Source organism: Labrus mixtus, chromosome 4 (genome assembly GCF_963584025.1).
Source record: "Labrus mixtus chromosome 4, fLabMix1.1, whole genome shotgun sequence".
Lineage (NCBI taxonomy): Eukaryota > Metazoa > Chordata > Actinopteri > Labriformes > Labridae > Labrus > Labrus mixtus.
In genome coordinates this window covers 16,839,226-16,861,847 of record NC_083615.1, presented here as the reverse complement: position 1 = coordinate 16,861,847, position 22,622 = coordinate 16,839,226, and the positions used below count along the sequence as shown (strand labels likewise).

General features: G+C 41.6%; 1 protein-coding gene across 1 annotated transcript; it reads right to left on the bottom strand.

The window, feature by feature from the left end:
• Window positions 1–882: 882 nt before the first annotated feature.
• LOC132972952 (GRAM domain-containing protein 4-like) lies at window positions 883–21,701 on the bottom strand. The gene is made up of 20 exons (XM_061036114.1): window positions 21,494–21,701; window positions 17,701–17,936; window positions 16,909–17,014; window positions 14,802–14,922; window positions 14,619–14,686; window positions 14,334–14,466; window positions 14,147–14,172; window positions 13,873–13,964; window positions 13,309–13,400; window positions 12,962–13,010; window positions 12,575–12,646; window positions 12,436–12,479; window positions 12,245–12,354; window positions 11,507–11,661; window positions 8,292–8,439; window positions 7,333–7,426; window positions 6,420–6,510; window positions 5,724–5,792; window positions 5,316–5,576; window positions 883–5,279 (listed from the first exon to the last, which is right to left on the bottom strand). Exons 2-19 carry the CDS (start codon window positions 17,884–17,886, stop codon window positions 5,466–5,468), a joined length of 1,767 nt encoding a protein of 588 aa, XP_060892097.1. The 5' UTR covers window positions 17,887–17,936; window positions 21,494–21,701; the 3' UTR covers window positions 883–5,279; window positions 5,316–5,465.
• Window positions 21,702–22,622: the final 921 nt, after the last annotated feature.

The window sequence follows — 22,622 nt, the reverse complement described above, 5'->3', positions numbered from 1 at the left end:
GGCAAAGCACAACACTGTCAGCTGTTGTTGAACGTTCTAATCAGCCTCAAAACCGTCCTATAATCGCCATTATCAAACAAAACCATCGTCATCATCATTATCGCCAACTATTTCATTAAGGTCGTAGGTGTTCATAAAGAGCTGGGTCTTTAGCTTTTTCTTAAAGGCGCAAAGCAGATTGAATGGAGTTTGGTAGTTTGCTCCACCACCGGGGGGCACAGAGGAGGAGAGTCTACTTACAGACTTAGGACCCTGTTGTGAAGGTTGGATCAGACTCCTTTCATTAGTAGAGCGTGTCGTCCCAAAAAGTGAAACAAAATATCATATCTTGTACGCACAAAATAATGGTACTGTTTCTTAATAAGTTAAACACTAATCTAGTGCGGACAAGGCGGGCTGCACGGTGGTGCAGTGGTTAGTGCTGTTCCCTCACAGTGAGGAGGTTCCTTGTAAGTAATCCCCGTCTGTCAGGAGTCTCTCTGTGTGGAGTTTGCATGTTCTCCCCGTGCATGTGTGGGTTCTCTCTGGGTACTCCGGCTTCCTCCCACAGTCCAAAGACATGCTCGTTAGGTTAACTGGTGACTCTAAATTGCCTGTAGGTGTGAATGTGAGTGTGGCTGGTTGTCTGTCTCTATATGTCAGCCCTGTGATTGACTAGCTAACAGTTCAAAGTGTAACCCCGCCTCTCGCCCAATGACAGTTGGGATCAACTCCAGCCCACCACGACCCCGAATGGGAAAAGCGTTTTATTCAATGGAAGGATAGTTGGACTTCAGGGGCTCCATAGAAAACTGTTCCTCTTCAAACCACTGAGGGAATAAAATCGAAGCAAACACCAACAGGACGAAGCGTGTACTGCACTGAATTAACACCAGGAGACTGTTGAGGTTTGACATTTGATTTTACTTAAATAAAAAATCAAAATCACATAATTACAACGGAAATTATTTCAGTTAAAAATATTACACCAGTCGTACAATGACACCATTTTATAAAACCCTTACATCCGAAAAACACAACATAGAGAAATGCTCACAGGTTTTTAAACAGGACCAAATTAAAACCGGATCAACTACAACTACATGATGAGGATTAGGAGCTGAATCAAAGACATTAAAACTACAAAAGTCTGAATGAGGCAACATGGCGTAAACAACTGGCATCAATACTGCAAAAAAAATTTAACACTTAGAACTTTTTGTATAACAAAAACATTTGGCAACAAAAGAGCTTTGTGTGGCAGAATCTGAACAGTGACAAAGATTTACCAACACTGTGTTTTTAAAAACAAAGTGATGAAGAATTTTGTGGACTTGAGAAGAAAACAAACCAATGTCTCAGATGTTTGATGTGCCGATGGTGGTTAGAAGAAGTCTATCTTATCATCTACTCATTAAAAGAACTCTTCATTTTAATGGGTGTTAATGGTCAGGATGTAAATTTAAGAAATTTCCTTACAAAAGGAGAGATGATGGGATTTGAATGCGACAAATGCTGGTGTTACAACCTTAGGTACGGAAGCCCTAAGCAGACAAACCATAACATCCAGATTATATGTGGCACTGGTAATTAAGGACAGAGTTTTTGGGCGACTTCCATAAAAACGAAAAGTTTAAACGGTCTTAAACGGCGTGATGATTTCCACAGTATTGAATAAAGTCCAAATCGTGCAGTTTCTTTTTGAAATACACAATGAATGGGGCCAAATTCTCAATAGTGTCCGGTCTTGTTTAATATGTGACTGTGGCAGCTGCACTAGTGGTCATGGCGGTGCGTGTGTCAGTATTTTATACTGGTATATTGGTCGCACCGGTATATAATATATAGGACACAGCGTTCTTTTACGCTGAAGGCGGATGCATTTTATTTTACTCTGTTTTACTGCAATAAGGAATTATTTCCATTCGTTTTCTCAAGATCTCAAACCATTTATTGTCGTTATCCTGAGAAAATCCTGATTTTCCCTCGAGGATGAGTTTATGTCTTGAGATTTAGAGAAAACTAAATTCAACAAGCTATCACGGGACGACCAGCGTTGATTATCCGGAGTAAACAAGATAATTAAGTCGAGACCTCGAGTAACCAATCGAAAAGTACTCCTTACTGGAAAATGGAGTTAAATCCTCTTAGGGCTTCCATACTTAGGGCCGACTATTAGTACACTCATTTCCTGTGAGAAACAGACAAAAAAACAAAGTTACAGACACACTTTAAAAACTCCATAGCTGCTCTTTAGCCTAATCCAGTGTCAGACTTTACATTTGTAAAAATTACAACAAAAATCACACTGATGTTGATGAATGGTGGGACTTAAAGGAAAACAGCACATCAGATTTTAAATAAACATTTCAACACCAGAAGGCTCATTTTAACCAGACTGACAATTTGAGAGCAATTCTTTTTAATTTAAAGGAAGAATGTGCGACTTTTTGATCCAGTAGATGCCAGCACTAAACCAAAACAAACTTCTGTTTGGCAACACGGCCGCTATTCTGAAGCCTCCGCTCTCCTCCAGCGACACACCTTCAACCCCTCTCCCCTCGCGCTCGCATAAAATTGTCCTTAGCTTGAGCCACAATTGCCTGTGGCCTGCAGTGTTGTGTTAGCAGGATAATGTTAGCACACCTTAGTTAGCTAGTAGCTTCACTTTGCATATAAATTGACAAAGAACGACCATGATGTAAAAACGCTTACGTGATATTAAAATAAGCAGTGAGTATGTTCTTATTCTTTTCTCTAGTCCTCGACTAAAACAGCTTAATACGCAAGGCCATCCCGTCCATGTAAACAAGCTCCGACAACAACACAGTCAGCGGGACTCTCGCTTCTCACTCATTTACTCGCACACTCTTCCTTTAAAAGGCAAAACCTGTTTTTTTTTTTCTGTGAACCAATCAGTTGTTTTTTGTCACCTTTGAGCTCTGTGAAATTTAAAACTGAAAGCTAGAAAACAAAAACTTCTCAGCACTTTCTTCTGTTGTCTGGCTAGTTTAGCTTTAGCCGATTAGCTAGGCTTAAAGAAGTCAAGAAGGGAAATTACAATATGAACACATCACGTAACAATTAGCTCTTTTTTTATCCCCTTAGCTGATTGACAACGAAAACAACGAACACCTGTAAGGTAAAAGTGCTGTTAAAATCTCAAATTTTACATCATTGTTTTGTTAGTATTTAGCTTTAGCTACATTAGCCACTAGGAAAGCTAAAGTTGAGAGACATTTTGGAAAAAGCTGAATTAACTGTGATAGAAACCAAACAGTAGTACAGGTTGTGATAGCGTAGCTTTAGCTTTTTAAGCAAAGAAAGAAAATGTGCTAACCACTGTGGTTAATTTGTGATTTAATGCTACATCAAATGTTGCACACAAGCTAGTTTTAGGACATTCATACTGAAGAGAAATATTTTCCACCATATAAAGAACAACATTTTGTAATATTAACAGACTGTAAGGCTTAACTGCTCAGTAAATACAGACACTGAAGTTTTTACATTTCCCTGAAGACACTAATGCAAATAATGACGTTTAAACGTGTTTAACTGCTCGTTACACTGTAAAAAACAAATTCAATTCAAAATATTCTAATATAAGAATTTGCTTCTTTTCTCCGTCTTAAATAATTTGAACAGGAATATTTTAAGTTTTGAAATGTCAGTCGACACAAAACGGAAAACACTGTAGACAAATTGACACATGGTCTTTGTGTTTTGGTATGATTGCTGGATACAGCGGGGACAAACTGTAATTTTTAAGATGTCCACTAATAGTCGCCAAAGTCTTACATTTTCATAAAGGCTTTAAAACCACCAGGAAAGCAAGACAGGCTGCATAGTTTGATGCAAGTGTCTCCTACGTTCTCTAAAGCTGGCTACACACTAGAAGATTCAAGGCCTGATTCAAGGTTTAACGATTATTTGTCCAAATAATCCTGTGCGGATTAAGTGTGCGGTGTCAATGCGATCATTTTACTGCTCCAAAAAAAGTCGCAGCCTGACCAAATATGTTTAAAATTTATGATTCCAGATCAAGCTGCCTCTGACTGAATACCAGCAATAGCCAATGAGAGCGAGCCGACCGGGAAGTGTCACCAACTTTTACAGCTCACAAACACAACTGTGCACCAAGCCGAGTGGAATATTGAAAAAAGAGACCAGCTTATGGAATTATAGAAACAACACGAGTACAAAACAGAACGCTGGTTCTCAACTGGTCTAGATTCAGGACTCATTACTCCTTAATGAGAAAACTTCAACCAAAATTTCTGATATTTTTTCAGCCAATGAGATTTGTCTAATAAAAAAGGTGCAGTTTGGACCTCAGATGGTACAAAACGTGTGACGGAACAAAGAGGCACACATTTTCCCCAGGCACTTTTGCGACCTTCTGAAAACGGCTAAGCTACCCACTTTTGGGTCCGCTGGTCTAGTGGACTATGACGTTAGAAATCGGTTGAATCTGTCCTCTCCCACGTTTAAAAAAATTGGTCAAGATTTGAAAATCGTCCAGTGTAGCCAGCCTGAACTGTTTGAGTAAAATGCTGTCTTTTTATTGTCTCAATAATCATATTTATAACAAAACAAAAACATCAGTCACAATTATAAGGGGTTAAAAAGATGACGTCATCATTATAACGTTTTGTTCCCGCCAACCAACGCTCCCAAACTTGAAGATATTCATCTTAAATAGAAACGACAGAGAAAAGCAGCAGACTCAAACGTTTGGGAGTTGGATTAAAATGTTACTTAAAGGAGTAATACTTTATAATGTGTGTCGTCGGTTAAATTTCTGCTAATCTATTCATCATTTCAGGGCTAATACATTGTGCGGCGAACTATCCCGTGTTTTTTTGTTAACGTTAAGCGGAGGAGAAGAACATAACGAGCCGTCCAAGTTAGGGAGGGGTTGTGCCCTTGGAAGACTTTGAAGATGAAGCGTTTGTGCAAGAATTAAGTTTCAAGAGTTGGTGCTCGACGGGGACTATAAAACGGCAGAGTGGAAGCAACAACAGTAGGAACAGCATTAGTGATTTCTGCAGAGTGGTGAGTACGTCATGAGTCCTACACCGACTGTTTTAACGCAGCGGAGATGTACCGGTTACTTTATGTTGAATTGATCACGTGTTTTCACTGGACTTTATTTGTTATGTTTCCAGCCATTAATGTGAGAATTAACTGAAAACTCACTCTCAGATTTGGCATTGTTTGGCTGATGACGTCATCAAATCATTGGTTTGATGTGTTCACTGGTGTCGTAACAATCGGAGATTTGAAGCCCTTCATCACTCATTTTGACGACTGAAGATGACACTCTAATCAACAGCAGTTTGAAGATGTTTCCTGGTGGGTGAAGGGTTAAAGTTTCTGTGTGTGTGTGTGTGTGTGTGTGTGTGTGTGTGTGTGTGTGTGTGTGTGTGTGTGTGTGTGTAGGCTGATTTCTTGTGATTTCTTTGTTTTCTTGAGTTTTTTTTTTACTGTGTCTCTGGGTCGTCGGCTGTTGCCATGCCGTTGATCTTCGTGTACTGAGTGTTGATGGCGTCGAAGGCCTCGTCCCTGTGGATCATGGCGCCGAACACCATCGGCTGCAGCAGAACAGAAGGAACATCGGGGGTTAGCGTAAACAGCCTGTTAGTCTCTGTCTCTGAAAGAACTATAGTATCCACTTCTGATTCGACAGCTTATTCCTTTTTTAATGCTCTGTAAAGAGGCTCCTCTCTCCGAGCTCTTACCTTTTGCGTGGATGGTGTTGCTATGGAGATCCCCATCCCAGATCCAGGTAACACAGACAAGACTTTGTACTGTGAGGGAGGGAGAAGACGACACATTTAAATCTACATTTACCTTCAATGGGCTGTTTTCCAAACCACCTACTATACTAGTCTTATGATTTTGGCCAAAATGCAACTGTATGCAGTATGCAAACAAATGTAAGAGATTAGTATGACAAATCTACCCGGATGTCGTAATGATTCTGTGTCCCTGTTACTGTTTCCCACAATGCAAAGCGCCAGTCAGAGATGGAAATGGTGGACAGCAACGGCCATCGTAACAGAGTAAATAATCCCAATCAGACCAATCCAAACAAAGATACCACCAGTTATCAAGTAGATGCTAACTCAGCCGGTCTGTTGTTTACTTCCTCATTCCAAAACCGGACACCAGCTTAGCCGAGCCTGGCATACTGCAGAATAACCCCAGACTGGCAGTCATACTACATACTGCTGTTTAACATAGTATGCAGAGTATTCAGTCCACACTACGTTTGATAGTCTTATGTGGTAGATGGTTTCGCCTCTGTGTTCTATCAAATTTGTTATATTTCTATAATTCAGTGGTTTGTATTTCTACTGACTGTCCCTTAAGTCTGCAATTGATTCTTTATGTTTTATGCTGAACTCTCGTACTCGTGCACTATAACTGTGTACCTTCTGGATGTCTGTAATTTCCATGAGTTTGATGACTTTGTTCCTCTTGGACGATCCCGACCGGGAGCTGGAGCTCTCAAAACACAGATAGCTGAGGAGACAGATCGGACTCGGTTCACACAGAGATAAGATTACTGTATCATGAAGTCTAATATCTTGCAGGTATGTATATTGTAGCTCCAGTCTGGTTGAACTCTCTTATAATACCAGTATGTCTATTTCAGGAGTCGATTTAGCTCTTTGACCAGTTATACTCAGAAGTATTAACATTTATGGATCAGTCAAACATGACAAGAACATTTGTTCATACATGTGCATTTTTTCTAAATGAGCTTTGGCTGCAGATGCTTGGAGGTCCACTAGTGAGCTGCAGCCAACAGATTTGCAAACTGCTCTCCATTCCATCTATACCAATTTTCCCGTTCAGGGTTGCAGGGGGCTGGAGTCGATCACCCTGGACTGATCAGCAGTGTATCACAGGGCGGACACATAGAGACAGACAACCAGCCACACTCACATTCACACCTACGGGTGATTTAGAGTCACTGAATAACCTAACGAGCATGTCTTTGGACTGTGGGAGGAAGCTGGAGTACCCGGAAACATGCAAACTCCTCACAGAGAGGCTCCTGTCTGACGGGGATTCAAACCAGGACCCTCCTCGCTGTGAGGGGACAGCGCTACCCACTGCACCGCCATGCGCATAAATGAATAAATAAAAGAGAAGCAGATCCTCCAGGTGGAAGCTGGAACCATGAACTACTTAAAATCCCTTAAATATAGATTTAAGATAAGTACAAGACTTTGTGTTGGAGTTGTAAGCTGGCACTGTTACACCTAGAATCTAAATGACTTTGTGAAGAGTGCCTCTAAACTCTGTGTGCGCGGAGCTGACAGAAAGAGAAGGACTTACCTCTCTGTGACGTAGAGGACACCGTTGCGAATGTAGTCAGTCGGTGTTTTCCTGTCTCTGTTAATGAGGCAGCAGCGCCAGCCGTTCTCGCACACTGAGACAACAACACAAAGAAAACCAGCACAGGAAAATAATCAGCTGCTGCAGCTCACAGTGGAGAGATTATACATACTGTACGGTTGTGCGCAGAAATATTTAGTATCTACAGCAGCCAGGGTGGAGCTTACAGAGCACAATGTGACAATTTTAGTCATCCTCTTCATGACATTATTGCAGGTCAGAGAAGTAGCTGCAGTGGACTGCTAAGTTCACTGCAGGACCGAGAGGTTCAGGAGATCCTTTGTCCCCACAGCCATCAGGCTTTTTAACACACAGGCCAACGGTATCAGCTCATGACTGGAGCTGAGGGTGGAAAGTCACTGTCTGCCTTTTTCTTGTTTCTCTCCCTAACACCCTGGTGATTTGTGCCATTATGAGAAGCATTTAGGAATATAAAAACTGTCAGTATTTTAATTATCTGTTAATATCCATACAGTTTTAAATGAATATTGATGTTTTGTTTTCTCTACTTTTTCTAACTTGTGAGCTATACTCCTGAATTTCCCCCAGGGGATGAATAAAGTATTTATCCATCTACAGTATCTATCTATATGACAGATGCAGTGTTTGAGAATCAGAGTATTCCATTCCTTTATGGGCCATAAAAGACTTAAGGATACATCCTCTTTCTTTAGAGTTCAATCCTCAACACTTGGAACACTTGGAAAAAACCCTCAGAGCTCTAGGGGATTAAAATGCGTCGTAAGACCTGATCGCACATGTGGGGTTCCATTTTCAGAGGTTTGAACAAGCAGAAAATCTACTCTTTATGTACAAAACATTGTAAAACATGTGTAAAACATTAGTTTCTTGTTTGAAGTAAGAAGGTGCATCAGTCCCCTCTGCAGTTCCTCGCCCACCTGACAGAGGGTGCTCACTCTCCGGCAGGCTGAAGACTTCATGAAAAGCTCCTCTCTTGGTGCTGTAGTTTCGCCCTCCGTCCTCGTCGCGGCCGACACCCAGAGGTGCTGCGGCGCCGAGACTGCCACGACCTCCCGTGGCGGTTACCTGAAAAGGTGAGCAGAGGGGTCAGACATTGTACCAACAAATCAAACTGGGAGCAGATGTACCCACCTTTAGATCCCAGAGTTAGAGAGTGAAGTAGTGGGCAACATAACTCACCTGTATTCTGACTGATTGCATCGTAATTTAAAACACTGTATCCTCATTTACACTTTGCGGTCAACAGCTGCAGTATGTGTTGTTAAATACAGCGACAGTATGAAATCTGTACCATGAAATCTGTACGCAGATGGCCTAGCAATTAGGTAAGATTGCCCCCCATGTATGGAGGCTATAGTCCTCCAAGGCCCCGGTTCTAGTCCTTCCTGTGGCTCCTCTCCCGCATGTCATTCCCCACTAACTCTCTCTCTCTCCCTGGTTTCCTACTCTTTCCACTGTCCTGGCCTATCCATCCATCCATCCATTTATCCATTCATCCATTTATCCATCCATTATCCATCCATTTATCCATTCATCCATCCATCTATCCATCCATCCATTCATTTATCCATCCATCTATCCATCCATTTATCAATCCATCCATCCATTTATCCATCCGTCTATCCATCCATCTATCACTCCATCCATCCATTTATCCATCCGTCTATCCATCCATCCATCCATTTATCCATCCATCTATCCATCCATCCATCCATCCATTTATCCATCCGTCAATCCATTTATCCATCCATCCATCGTCCATCCATCTATACATACATATATCTATAAATTGTCAAAAGAAGAAACACATTTAAAAACTGAAGATAATTTGAGTGGTTTTGTGACATAACTTATGAACTCTGTGTTTAAATTTGTCTTCTTTATATCTGTAGGACATAAACACCTGTATCATCTACCTGAGAGTCAACTGAACCCCAAAAACAAAGTCTGTAAGGTGTATTTGATGTCACAATGAGGCAACACTACAGGACATTAGAAATGGTTTGCACTCTGCAGCATGTGTTCGGTGAAATCTGAGACGAAAATCCTAAAAGTTCAGACAAGATACGACTTGAAAATGAGTTATTAAGTAGGAAAACCCAAATTTTTAGATCCGTTCACAAACAGACACAACACTTTGAATTAAAAGAAACTCAAAGATTTTGGAGAAGAAACTTATTTCGGTTGAAAAAACATAATCTGGATACCGACCTGAAAATTTGGGTAAAATTCAAGTAAGATCTGAGTGAAGTTTGTTTCTAGAGGGAGATGACTGAGTCATTTAAAGTCTTAAGGGTTCATCTTCTGGAGAGCAGGACGGGAAATCTACTGACGCTTTGAGCAGGAAGTGCTGGGAAATCTCAGGATCACGACCACGTATGATCATTGCTGTCACTCGGGAGAATGACAGCAGCTGATTGGTTACACTCAGTGACGTCATCATGACTATACAACTCTAACTACGCACTAACGACCTGTAAATACACACATCAGAGTCCTACCTGTTCACACTCAGACGGCTGAGAAAGAAAAACAACAAAGAACTGAAAACAGACAGAGCAGACCTGCTGGGACCAGTAAGAACCAGTATGACAGTGATCCAGATCATTGATCTACCCTTCAGAGGAAAGTGGTGTGAATGATCCTACTTTTGAAAACAAATATTTCAGAGAAACTTTCTCTGAGAGTTTATATGATTAGATAATATTCTAAGTTTGATCCAAAGACAACTGGACTGGTTGAAGATCTTGAAGACGTTTCACCTTTCCTCCTCTGAAAGGCTTCTTCAGTTCTTAACTATCTGGTGGACGGAGATAGAAATTTAAGCCTCTTTGGATTATTACCTTTGCCTCTGTGGAGCTTATCTTGGCCAGGGAAGACTGTTGGTTTGAAATGACATTATAGAAGTCATCTATATTAAGGCCCTGACACATTAAGCAGACAGCAAAGAACTAGTGGCGATGTAGGCCGGCTGTGGCGTCGCCTCACGTCTCGGCCAAAAATTTGAACTTGAACACACTGCAAAGACTCCAGCCGAGATTCTGCACATGCGTGAGAGGAAATAACTCTCCATGCCAGCTGGCGGCATTAGTCCATTGTTATGATATGAGAAGACCATTGTCACACCGCTGTCGCTCTCCACTCGTATTATAGGTAGACTACTAATGGAGAATAATGTCTGATAAAAAGTTGAAAATGGCGCTGGCGTTGTCCGCTCTTGGTCTTTTAGTGGAAAAAGAAAAGAAGCGGCGGAGGCGACAAATAAGGAGAAACCACACTAATGGGTGAAAGCATGGATACTACAGCGACATGCTCAAGGGGCTTTCCTGAACCTGTGTCGAGAGCTGGAGATAAATGAAACCTCCAAACAGCCAATCAGAGAGATTCCTCTAACTGAGCGGAGCTGAACACACAGCAAAAACTAGGGCGACGATCTCTCACCATCGGCCGATAATCTCCTTGGTGTGCCAGGTCCTTTAAGGCGGAAAAACCATCTCTTACCATGATCATGCATGCTAATGCTAATGCTCCACAGAGGCTTACATTTCTAGCTCTGTCTACCAGATAGTTTGGAACTGAAGAAGCCTTTCAGAGGAGGAGAGGTGAGGTGATCTCTTCAAGATCTTCAACCAGTCCAGTTGCCTTTGGATCAAGCTTCAAATGTACCATGACCTGGAGGACTGAGAACCTACACAAACATTAGAAAAGATTCACTGCAGAAATCATGTTGAACAAAAAAAGACAGATTTCAGAACGATGACTTTCAGAAAACAAATTCTGGATGGTTATGACATTATGGGCAATAATTAAATCTGCTGTGGAGAACATGAATGGGATGTTCACTATTGAGCTCTATATATCAAAAAAGTGAGAGTGGTTGAGTTGCATTGTGGGTAATGTAGGCACTTGTTTTTGACCATGGAGAAAGTATCTACAGTAAAAAAGGCGATATCTTTGGTTCAGCTACATTGATGTTTTTGTTGGTTTAAATTGTTGCCAATGAGTCTGAGAAAGACCAAGGTGCCCCATTTGAAAATGCTGCAGTTTGTTTTTAATGATTATATTTTAATATTAATGATTTCCAGTTCAGAGATTGTCTCTGAGAGACTCTTCTCAGAGAGTTTGCACTGACCCGTCTGCTCATGGTGATGCTGCTGCGCTCCTTCAGCTGCAGGTCGGTGGGTAAATTGGTCCAGATGATGAAGGGGGTGTCGAAGCGCTGCCTCAGCTTCGGACAACTCTTGAAGATGAAGTCGATGATGAAGAACTTTATACCTGCGTACACACCTGAGGAGGAGGAGGAAGAGGAGGAGGAGGAAGAGGAGGGTGAGGAGGTGGAAGAAGAGGAGGAGGAAGAGGAGGAGGAGGAAGAAGAGGAGGGTGAGGAGGAGGAAGACAAGGAGGAGGAAGAAGAAGAGGAGGGTGAGGAGGAGGAGGACGAGGAGGAGGAAGAAGAGGAGGGTGAGGAGGAGGAAGACGAGGAGGAGGAAGAGGAGGAGGAAGAAGAGGAGGAGGAGGAGGAGGAGGAAGAGGAGGAGGAGAAGGAGGAAGAAGAGGAGGGTGAGGAGGAGGAAGACGAGGAGGGTGAGGAGGAGGAAGACGAGGAGGAGGAAGAAGAAGAGGAGGGTGAGGAGGAGGAGGAGGAGGAAGAGGAGGAGGAAGAAGAGGAGGAGGGTGAGGAGGAGGAGGAGGAGGAGGAGGAGACCCATCAGAGAAAGTTAAGGCTTGATAGTTTTATGTTATTCCGACACTTTTTAAATCAAGTTTCAGTTTTCCTTTTGAGTCAATTCAATGAAATGAACCTCAGTAACGCACTTCTTCCTTTAATACTACTACTAAATTAAAAAAAGTGTGCGTGTTTACAACGTACCCATGATGAATCCCAGCAGTTTGTACGGCAGCAGGCAGGAGGAGATGAAGGCCACCCACAGACCAATGTACAGCTTCTGGGTCAACTCTGGCTGAACCCACATGAACAAACTAGACACACACATAAACACAGTTTAAGACACTGGTCCTGGTTCTTCGGACATTGAACCAACCTCGTGCGTACAAACTCACTTCTTTATTTTCTCCAGGATGTTAGCCATCCTCCCGAACAGATTCTGTAAGACAGAACGAGAAACACACATTAAAAGTTGTTGTTGTTGTTGTTGTTGTTTAGAAACCTGTCTTACTGTACATAACCTTTCTGTCCCACCTGAGCTTTCTGAGCGACGTCCAGAACCAGCTGGAACTTCTCAGACACGGTCAGGTCCTCCTTAGGCGGCTCCTGGAAAACAGAGGGGGAAACAACTCCGTCATCACTGACACCTGTCAATCACCTGACGTCACCTGCACACTGCAGGCAATAATGTCTCAAACAAGGTTTAGTATATATATATATATATATTTTAAATGGAATTCATAAACAGCAAGCTCATATCTGAGAAAGGCAAACTTTGCTTTTCAGGTGTTTTACTAAAGCAGAGATAGCTTTACTACCAGCCAGGGTTACAATACTACTGGTTTAAGTATCCAAGTTCAATAAGCAAAGCATGTAGCAACAGAGCAAACAGTCAGGCGGGCGTGAGGAGAGATTTCTTACCACGGGCTCGGAGACTTCAGGTACAATACTCCACTGGATCCTCCAGCCCCTGAGAGCAGTGCATCATGGGAACAAACAGGTAGATAAAAGAGATAATTTAACATGAAATCAAAACATCTTTGAGTTAATGGTTTTAAATGTCAGCAAGTCAGAATCCAAACGGATCAGAATAATCGGTTTTGATAGACACAACACTGGAAGTTTAATCCAGATTTAAAGCACATTAACCCGATCCTATCGGTTATTGCTGTAATTGAGTGTAAAGGCCTGATTCACAAAGAAACTGACACATTATCTGATTCTGCCTTTCTGATTGGCTGAAGAAAGAGGGCAGGGCTTGCACTGACCTGGCGATGAGATAATTTAAAGAGAGGCGGAGGATGGCAAGGAACAGGAACATGGGGATGGCCCAGCCGTTACACGCTGCGTACATGTAGACCTGTATCAAACACACACACAGAGTCAAAGTCAGAGGTTTGTGTGTCTTGATGAATTGTTAATTGGAGATTTTCCCTTCATGACATCACAAAGGGCGGTAACACCTCCCCCAGGTGGGTGACACTCCCACAGCTAGCTGTTTGTTCTGCCCTCTGAGTCTGCCTTCTCACCATAAACAATAGGACATGGAAAGCCCGAGACACCCAAGCCCTTCCAGAGAGGGGGCGTGGTCAGACACAGCTCATTTACATTTAAAGCTACAGACACAGAAACAGCCGGTTCTGAGCAGGGCTGAAATAGAGGGGTTTATAGACAGGATCAAATACAGGATCAGAGTGGATTTAGAACAAGAAACTTCACACACATGTTCTGGGGAACTCTGAAACTTATTTACAGTGAGTTGAAGAGGAGGAGAATATGTGACCTTTAAGGATATATTTTATGGTAAAGTTACTGATTGTGTGTGGACTCACGATGAAGGCGATGGCCGATGTGTAGACGGAGTACCAGCTGGATAAGGCAGAAAGATTCCTCATGAAGTTTGTCACAGGTTTGAATCCTCGTTCTGGAAACACCACAACAGACCGACTGACCAATCACAGACGAGACACGAGTTTATCATGACAGAGAAACATGTTTGTTTATGATTAGCTGTCAAATTAAACTTTGTAAGTGTGTGGACAGCCCTGCTCTGGCATATTTGCTGTATCAGAGGTGTGAACGTTTTTTTTATTGGTTCGTACTCACTGAGACGTCTCATATTTTCAGTCAACCTGCAAATCAGAAACCAGACTTTTATTTAGATTGAAGACAAACAAAGCTCTTAAGAATAAAACAAGAACAATATCAGACAGGTTAAAGATTTGGTTTGTTTCAGATATTATGTGTAAATAAATAAAAAAGTCACTGTGCTGTTCTGGATTATCCCGCTCACCTCTTGGCACTCAGCGGCTCCTCCGTCTCCACCGTATGCTCCTCCTGCTGGAATCGGAAATCCTCGATGTAAACGCCGTAACGGTCGTAGAGCCATTTCAGGCAGCTGTCGGACAAAGTGTCCTTCTGTTTGTCTGAGGACAAGACAAGGAAACAGTGGACAATTTTAGAGCAGACCGACCGGATTTTTATCTGCACTCGGACGGCTGTTTACATTGAAAAAAAAAAATGTGATGCTGGATCCAAACTGGACTACTTGGAGATCTTAGCTCTCTCACTCTCTCACCTGTGCTGCTGACTGCAGGTGGAGGAGGGGGCGGGGCTCTGGGTGCCAGAGGCGGCGAGTCTTCAAGGCTGCGGAAACAAATAAACAGTTAGACAAGAAGTAAAAAGCACAGGATAGCGCTGTGTTAACTGATGTCTCAAACCAGCTCCTAAAATAAGACGTTTCGTTTGGTTAAATAATCACCTGGATCTCAGGACGTCGTTCACCTTCTGCTCCAGCTCGAGACATCTGCTGCGTTCCTTCTCCAGCTCCTGCCTCAGCGAGTCCACGTTGGACTCTTCTTTAAGTTTTTTAAGCTCCTCCTCTGAAACAGATGCAGAGTCACAACAAGATCAGAGTCTTTCTTAGAGGAGACAAAACCATGACTGACCCCATGGAAGGCTGCTCGGCGTCCTCCTTCTTTATGCATACTCTTTAAATATAATTAAAATGGTAAATGGACTTTAGCTTGTATAACGCTTTTCTGGTCTTCTGACCTCTTAAAGCTCTTGTATACCGCAGGTCACACCTACACATTCACACACTGATGGTAGAGGCTGCTGTGTAAAGAGACCATCAGAAGTAACTAATCCAGTCATACGCCGCCGACGAAGCAGCGGGAGCAACTTGGGGTTAAACGCCTTGCCCAAGGACACATCGGACATGTTGCTGCAGGAGCTGGGGATCAAACCCTCGACCTTAAGGTGAAGAGGTGACCAACTCTACCACTGAGCCACAGCCGCCCCTAAAATGTTTACACTACTCTGAAATTTTGATTGTCAAACTGGGATTATAATTGTGCTGACTTCTAAACAAAGAGCATCTGTGTCTTCTTCCTGTGGTGTCATTTGTTATGTTTCTTCCATTTATTCTGTTCAAGTTTTTTTAGGGACGTTTTTCAGATCTGAATCACAAATTGAAATCTAGAAAGTGTCGTATGCTCAGCAAGTATTTATCCCGCTTGAGGTCAAACTGTGATACTGAGATCTAGAGAATAAAATAGACTTGACTTTTCCCTCCAGCATGAAATCAAATGTTTGAATGTTTCAGCTTCAGAAGGCCGACTCATCAGTGACACCTCACAAAAGCAATACTGATTTATTCATAAGAATTAAACACCTTTATATGAATAAAAAGATCCATTCACCAGTAAATGTCGTCAGGCACAGCTGCAAGTATCTTCTGTTTATAGTTGATGCTGTAGCTAAATGATAATACTAATCAAAAATAAATCTAGTACCTAGTGTTCTGAAACAGACCTGAAACAATCCGATCCTGTCCCTTTAAGAGCTGCAGAGCTCATATATAAAACATTTAAATTATTAATGACCTATAAATCTTATTTGGAGTAAATTCATAGTTAATATCCTTCATGGACAGTGAAGAAGGTGAGACGGTCGGTTATTCATCCGTGTCATTTTAGATACTGATGAAACTGAACCGGACAGATTATGAAGTGTTGTGAAAGTTATAGATTTGGTCTTTTGGTTTTTGTATTTATATGGATTCATTATTGAATGGCAATATTTATTCTCTCTGTATTTTAACTCCCTGTGGTTTGAGAATGAAGGTGGTTTTTAACCTTGGGGCATTTAGAATGTTGTAGATATATTCTCTCTGGTGGGGCCAACGTTCTTAAAACTATTACTTTTTCTTAATCATATTTCACCAATTATCTCAGTGTCCAAACATAGGACAGGAAGTTGTCCTCTAATACCTTATAAGGATAAACAAGATGCTTATTTAATCATTATGTACAACATGTGTGTTTGTGTGTCAGATGAATTCAGCAGGGTTATTAATAGAAGTGTGTGTGTGTGTGTGTGTGTGTGTATGTGTGTGTGTGTGTGTGTGCGCGTGTGTGCGTGCTGGTTACATAAAGCTGACAGGCAGATATTGATGGATTACCCAGCATGCCGTTGTGCTGTAGGACGTTTAACTCCACACTAATGAGAGGAGCAACAATGACCCAATCCACATAATCTCTTACTGCACAGATTAAAAGAGATGCCTTTCTTTCTTTTTTTTATAATTTATTTTTTTGAGCAAGAACATTAATTCAGGGTCCCCCCCCCCCCCAAAGCTTAAACACAAAATTAAACAATATGATACAATGCGATACGACGTAAAACATGTTTGACTTTACACGAAAATATCAAGACAAGAAAAGAAGTACTTTAAACAGTATGGACTGAGGTGTAATGCTTAGCCGTTTTTAGCTCAACATTGGAAACTTTTTGCTCGCAAAGTCTTTTAGATTAAGGGCAGAATAAGAACTTGAACAGGCTGTAGTTCAGGTCAGACTACTCACGTAAGAAATGTTTCTCTAACAAGGCGATTTCTAGGTGACCTTTGACTTCGTTGAGATCTGTCTTGGTGTCATCTTGGAGAGCTGCAGAAAATGAGCCCGGACCAGCCTGAGAGAAAAAAAAACACACAGACAGAAACATGAAGAAATAAAAAACAGGTTGTGAATACTACAGAATAAGTTAAATAAAATCAGTCACAAACAACTAAACTGAATTACAAGTATCAAAAGTATCAGTTTGAAGACATGACAGTGACGTGAGTCATGATTTCACTTCTATGTGGAGTTCCACAGGGTTCAATCCTGGGTCCTCTATTTTTCACACTTTGTTACTATTGAATTTAAACATGTACTATGTAGAATTCTTACACTAAAATATCCAAAATTCATTGAAAATTGACTAAACCTATGTAATTTATTTTTGTTAAGTTTTTATATTACCTCAAATATTTCCATCAGTTCTACAATTCTACAATTCACTTAGCAGATGCTTTTATCCAAAGCGACGTACATCAGAGTGTAAGTACAACACAAGCAAGGATCTAGAAGAAAAGTTATCAGAGAAATCCCTTAATTTTATAGTAATTACAAACACAGTATTTTTTAAAGTTACATATAGCCCCTTTAAAAATGTAAACATTAAAAGTATTTGCTGATTCCCTGTGATGTGTGAGCTCTGTGTTCAGTTTCTATACTATTGCTTTCATAATAATGAAGGAAAAATGTTTCCCTTTGAACTCCTGAATGATATACGGTGTGTCTCTGATTTTCTCTGTTGCAGGTGTGTTTGTTTACCTGAGCGTCACTCTGCTGCTCGCCCTCCACATCCCTCAGCTCCACAGACTCTATGATGGAGGCTTGAGGCTTAAGCCCGACATCGTCTGCGCTTTCTGTGTCGGACGTGTTTGGAGACTCGGCCAGATCCTGGAACTCGTCTCGTCTCTGGCCTCGGAACCGGATCCTGTCTAGATGCCTCCGCATGGTTGGGCGCTGTTGAGTCGATCTCTACCTGAACATGACTGATGTTGGCGCTGCAGAGACAGGAAGTGGGGGGAAAAGACTCAAAATGAGTCACAAAGGATTCAGAAACACTCTGGAGCCTCAGTCACACCTGTACATATTCTAGCCATCGTTCCCCAATATGAAACCAAGAAATTCCAGAGACGGCTTCAAGTCTCTACCTGAGCCGTTGAAACCTCTTACATAGACTCTCTTCTCCCAGCACTGGAGACTAGCCCTCCATTGGCAGCCCTGCAGCGTTCTGCCCCCCTGGAAGGCTTCCAGAGAGCTGGCCAATCAGACAAAAGTGGGCAAAAGGGGAGGGGGGCCTTAAAGAGACAGCAGCTGAGGACAATATGGGATCTTTATATTGAAGGTGTTTTCAGGACTTCTGAGGTAAGTTTTTGACAGTTTGTCTTTTTCCAAAGATTTAATATGAACTTTCGGTTTGGATTCACTCATCTCCAAGAGAATCTTATTACTGACCTGAATGTGAGGCTTATTCAACACTACATTTGAACTTTATTTACACAGGGAGCATCAACACCTGAGCCACTAATGCAAACAGGTGGAGCAGCCAAGATGCAGCACTGTGCTGTCATCATCACTGTTTGTTCAGGGAGGAGGAAACGATAAGCGGCTCCAGATAACACTATGAATTGCCTCTATACAAATAATGATTGACTGATTGATTCATCACTTGACGTCTTTTCACTGAGTCTGACGATATCTCACTATCATCTTCTTTGTCTATCTCTCACCACGAGGAGTCATGAAGTGGTGAGAAACTTGCCAAGGAAATTAGAGCATTCACTTCTTTTGTTATTATAAAATCAACATTTTGCACCAGGGGTTTGATAATTGTATCACACGAGTCAGGACCTCAATGTTACACTGTATCGATTATCTGTCCCATCCACTACTGGTAATACTTAAATCATCGGGCTTTTGAGGTGTTGGTAAATGGATTTTGTAACATTTGGATAGAGCCAGGTTAGCGGTTTTCCCCGTTTCCTGTCATAATGCTGAGCTCAGCTAAGAGTGGTTTCAATCTTCACATCTTACTCAGTCAGTAAGTGATTAGCATGCTTGCCATGATATTAAATATTCCTATGATTGTACCTATCTTCTTGATATTGACTCAGGATGTGACTTTAGAAAAAGATCATAAAGTGTGTACAAACAGTGGAGTCTGGGGCGCTGGTGGCGCAGTGGTTAGTGCGCGCGTCCCATGTGTGGAGGCTGTAGCCTCAAGCGGGCGGCCCAGGTTCACATCCCACCTGTGGCTTCCTTCCCGCATGTCATTCCCCTCTCTCTCTCTCCCTGATTTCCGACTCTATCCACTGTCCTATCTCTCCATTAAAGGCATTAAAAAAAGCCCAAAAATAAATCTTTAAAAATCTTTTTAAAAAACAGAGGAGTCTTAAAGCTTCAGCCTGGGTCTGATACGCTCTCATGGTGGAGTGCTGCTGTGCATTAAAGGGTGAAGGTGTCAGTCTGAGGATCACTGAGCTGTCCGACTGGTCTGACTGCTTCTAATGATTTCTATCTGATTCTACGACACCGTCTGAACGTGTTTGACTGACTCTCTGCCGACATTGTTAGGTGTAATTGCTCAGACTGAATGACAGACAGAGAGCAACTGCATGATTACTGTCTCAGTCTCTGACACACACTGCCGCCCTGTTCACACTGATGAGCCTGACTGACTGACAGTTTACTGACTGAGAGGAGATGGAGAGACTGTTTTTTACTGACTGAACCACTGAGAGCTGAATGAGTGATTTTAAACTACTACTGTAGGCACTAAAGACTCCCTATGTTGACTTTTTATTGCCTATTAAATAACGATAGGGATGAATCAGTTTAAAGTCGATATCAGCCCGGTTGACAGAGAACGGCCCATCAATCATGTCAAAAAATCAATGACGACGTCATACAGGGAGAGTGAATCAGTGTAACATTTCTTTACTTTTATCAGTGTACATCCATATGTAGTTTATCTCGCTTAAACACAATGTGGACATTCTTAGCATCCATTAAAAAGATTATTAATCCTGCATATCGAATCATGTCCCCCGTGAAGGAGAACTTGGCGAGCACCTGTTGATGCGGTTGGATCGTAGGGGTATAAAATGATATATCAATGTAGTCGATGAGTCGCTGCACCCCTACACTGTAACATATGTGAGGGACAATAAGTGAGCAACAGATTGTTATAATTTGACATATTTCTAGATTCATACAGGGGTTTGAAATTGTTTCCTTTGATATAATGAATATGCTGTTTTCATGTTAAGCATTACTCTTTCAATATTAGTATTACACATTTTGAATGTGTCCCCACCAGTTTCCTTTCATGGATTTATATCACTGCATGCAGTGGTGTAGTGGGGCCCAAAGAAGTGGGTATACTCTCTTTTTTATGTGGCCCATCCAGCGGAGGATAGTCTGCCTGTGTTATAAACGGTGATATGTAAGACTCCTTTTGAATATTTAGTGAGTGTGTATGAGCCAATTAGAGACAGAGAAGGGAGAGTCATCCATTCACCATGGGGGCCTGCTGCTATGGACCCTCTAACCCCCCTCTGATTGTCCCTAGCCTTCTTCATGCATCTCCAATGGGGTCTCGAGCCTTTAGCCGTGCAACCCCCCGACTCTGGAACTCTCAAACCAACTGTGACATTAACTCTCTCTCCACCTTCAAATCGAAGTTCAAAATCGAAGTTTTTAGCTTATCTTATTCTGTCTGACCACACCCATCTCACTATTGCTGTCTTTGTTTTCATGTTTTTATGTAGTTGATCGTGTTCATGTTTTTCACTCACTGTTTTACTGCTGTGTCTGTAAGGCGACCTTGACTGACGCGAAAGGAGGCCATACATAAAATGCATTACTATCATTATTATCTCCATCTTTCAAGCCCAGTGCAGTTTCAGCAGACGGCTGTTCATCATGAGTCTGGTTTTGCCCAACATTTTTTGCCTCTTAAAGGAAGTTTTTTCTTGCCACTGCAACTTTGCTAAATGTTTTTTTTATTTTTTTATTAAGTGCTCATGGTGCATTCACGTTGAGTCTCAGTAGATAAAAGAGCAATGAGTAAGGTTTTCCACCTGCTCTTTTCTAAAGGATCTTGAGATAATGTTTGTTGTGAATTGCTGCTACAAGTGAAGATTGATTGAGCTTTTTACACCACACAAAACTGACAGAGTCATTAGTCCATTTCCTGCTTCATAAGTGTGATGCAGGATGTTTGTGTGAGTCCCTGGAGCTTGTTGGGATCGTGTTGCATTAAATTGTATGAATAAAGTCTGTTTTTTTTATTTGAGTGATTGATTGATTGATCGTCTTCTGGTTGGCAGCTAACACTGTGTGTTCCTGATTGTCAGTCTGATATGAGTCTGTTTTGTTTCTGTTAGCTACCTGTACCGGTGACAGCCAATCACACGCTGTTCACCTGCAGACCTCAAGGAGGATTCACAAGAACCCGACCAGTCACCGGGGATCAGGTTGAACACACGGGACTCCTCAGACGACCAAGGTATAGACCATAGGAAGGGAAAGAGTGAACAGGGAGAGGATTTCTCACCGTGAGCATAAAGCTGAAGCAAACTTTCCCTCCTTCTCTGTTTTCCCAGCGGTCCGGATCCGTTACAAACCCGCTCCAAACCCGGGTCAAATCCACTTCCAACCGTTCCCAACAATTCACAAAGATCTTGAGGGTTAAAAAAAGAGGTAAACCCGACCGAGTTTCTCAATACCTGACACAATAATCACTGCTGTGGGCGGGGTTGCTAGCGGCAGACAAACAGGGAAGTGACGTCATCACGCCGCGCTCTGAAAACGAACGTCGCGGTTCAGGAAAGCGGAAGCAGTGGTGGCGAGTCCGGCTATTTTCAGTGAGTCGAAACATTTGACTCGGTTCAGAATTTAAAATAGGTTCTTTCGCTTTTAAAAAACGACTTCCGTCAAATTTAGTAATTTTTGTCCTATCATGGATATTTGTAAAGTTTTAAGTCTTAATTTATTAAATATGATTTTTACTAAGCCTTACAATTTCTAGAATACCAATTTTATGTGTAAAAAAACAAAATATATATCAAACATTAGCCTATTACATATGTTAATACATTGATAACTTTCTCTTTTTTGCGATAAATTTATTTTTAAATTAATTTAAATTGGAGCTGTAAGTAGTTATTTTTAATTGAATGTTTGAAATTTTTTCATTTCACCTTTGAAAATAAAAATTGTGAGTCTTTTATTTATCATTTCTGTACCGTCTTAAACTGAGAGTACATTACTTGATGTTTGAATTTAACCCTGCTTATATTCATAGAAACAACTGTGTCTAATATTGTATGTCCCTGCACAGTTCACTGTCAGGTGGCCATAGCTACGGAGCCCTGGAGGTGACATGGATTTATTTGGGGTTTTTTTACACTCCTATTTCACGCACCCATTTTATTAATTGCGCACACTTTGAAGTAACTGGCAAGCATGTATTTATTTAAATAAATTAAACTACTTGATTGTTCTTTCGTTTATTTCCTTTACTAAAAGGTGCTATTGACACCATTTTGACACCACAATCACCCCATGCTGTAGATATTTATGGAATATACATGTAGGCTTATGCCTTAGTGATTTTGATAACCTGACATTCTTATTTTTCTTGTGATGGCTCAAATGAAAGAAAGTTTAGAAGTTGTGAAGAG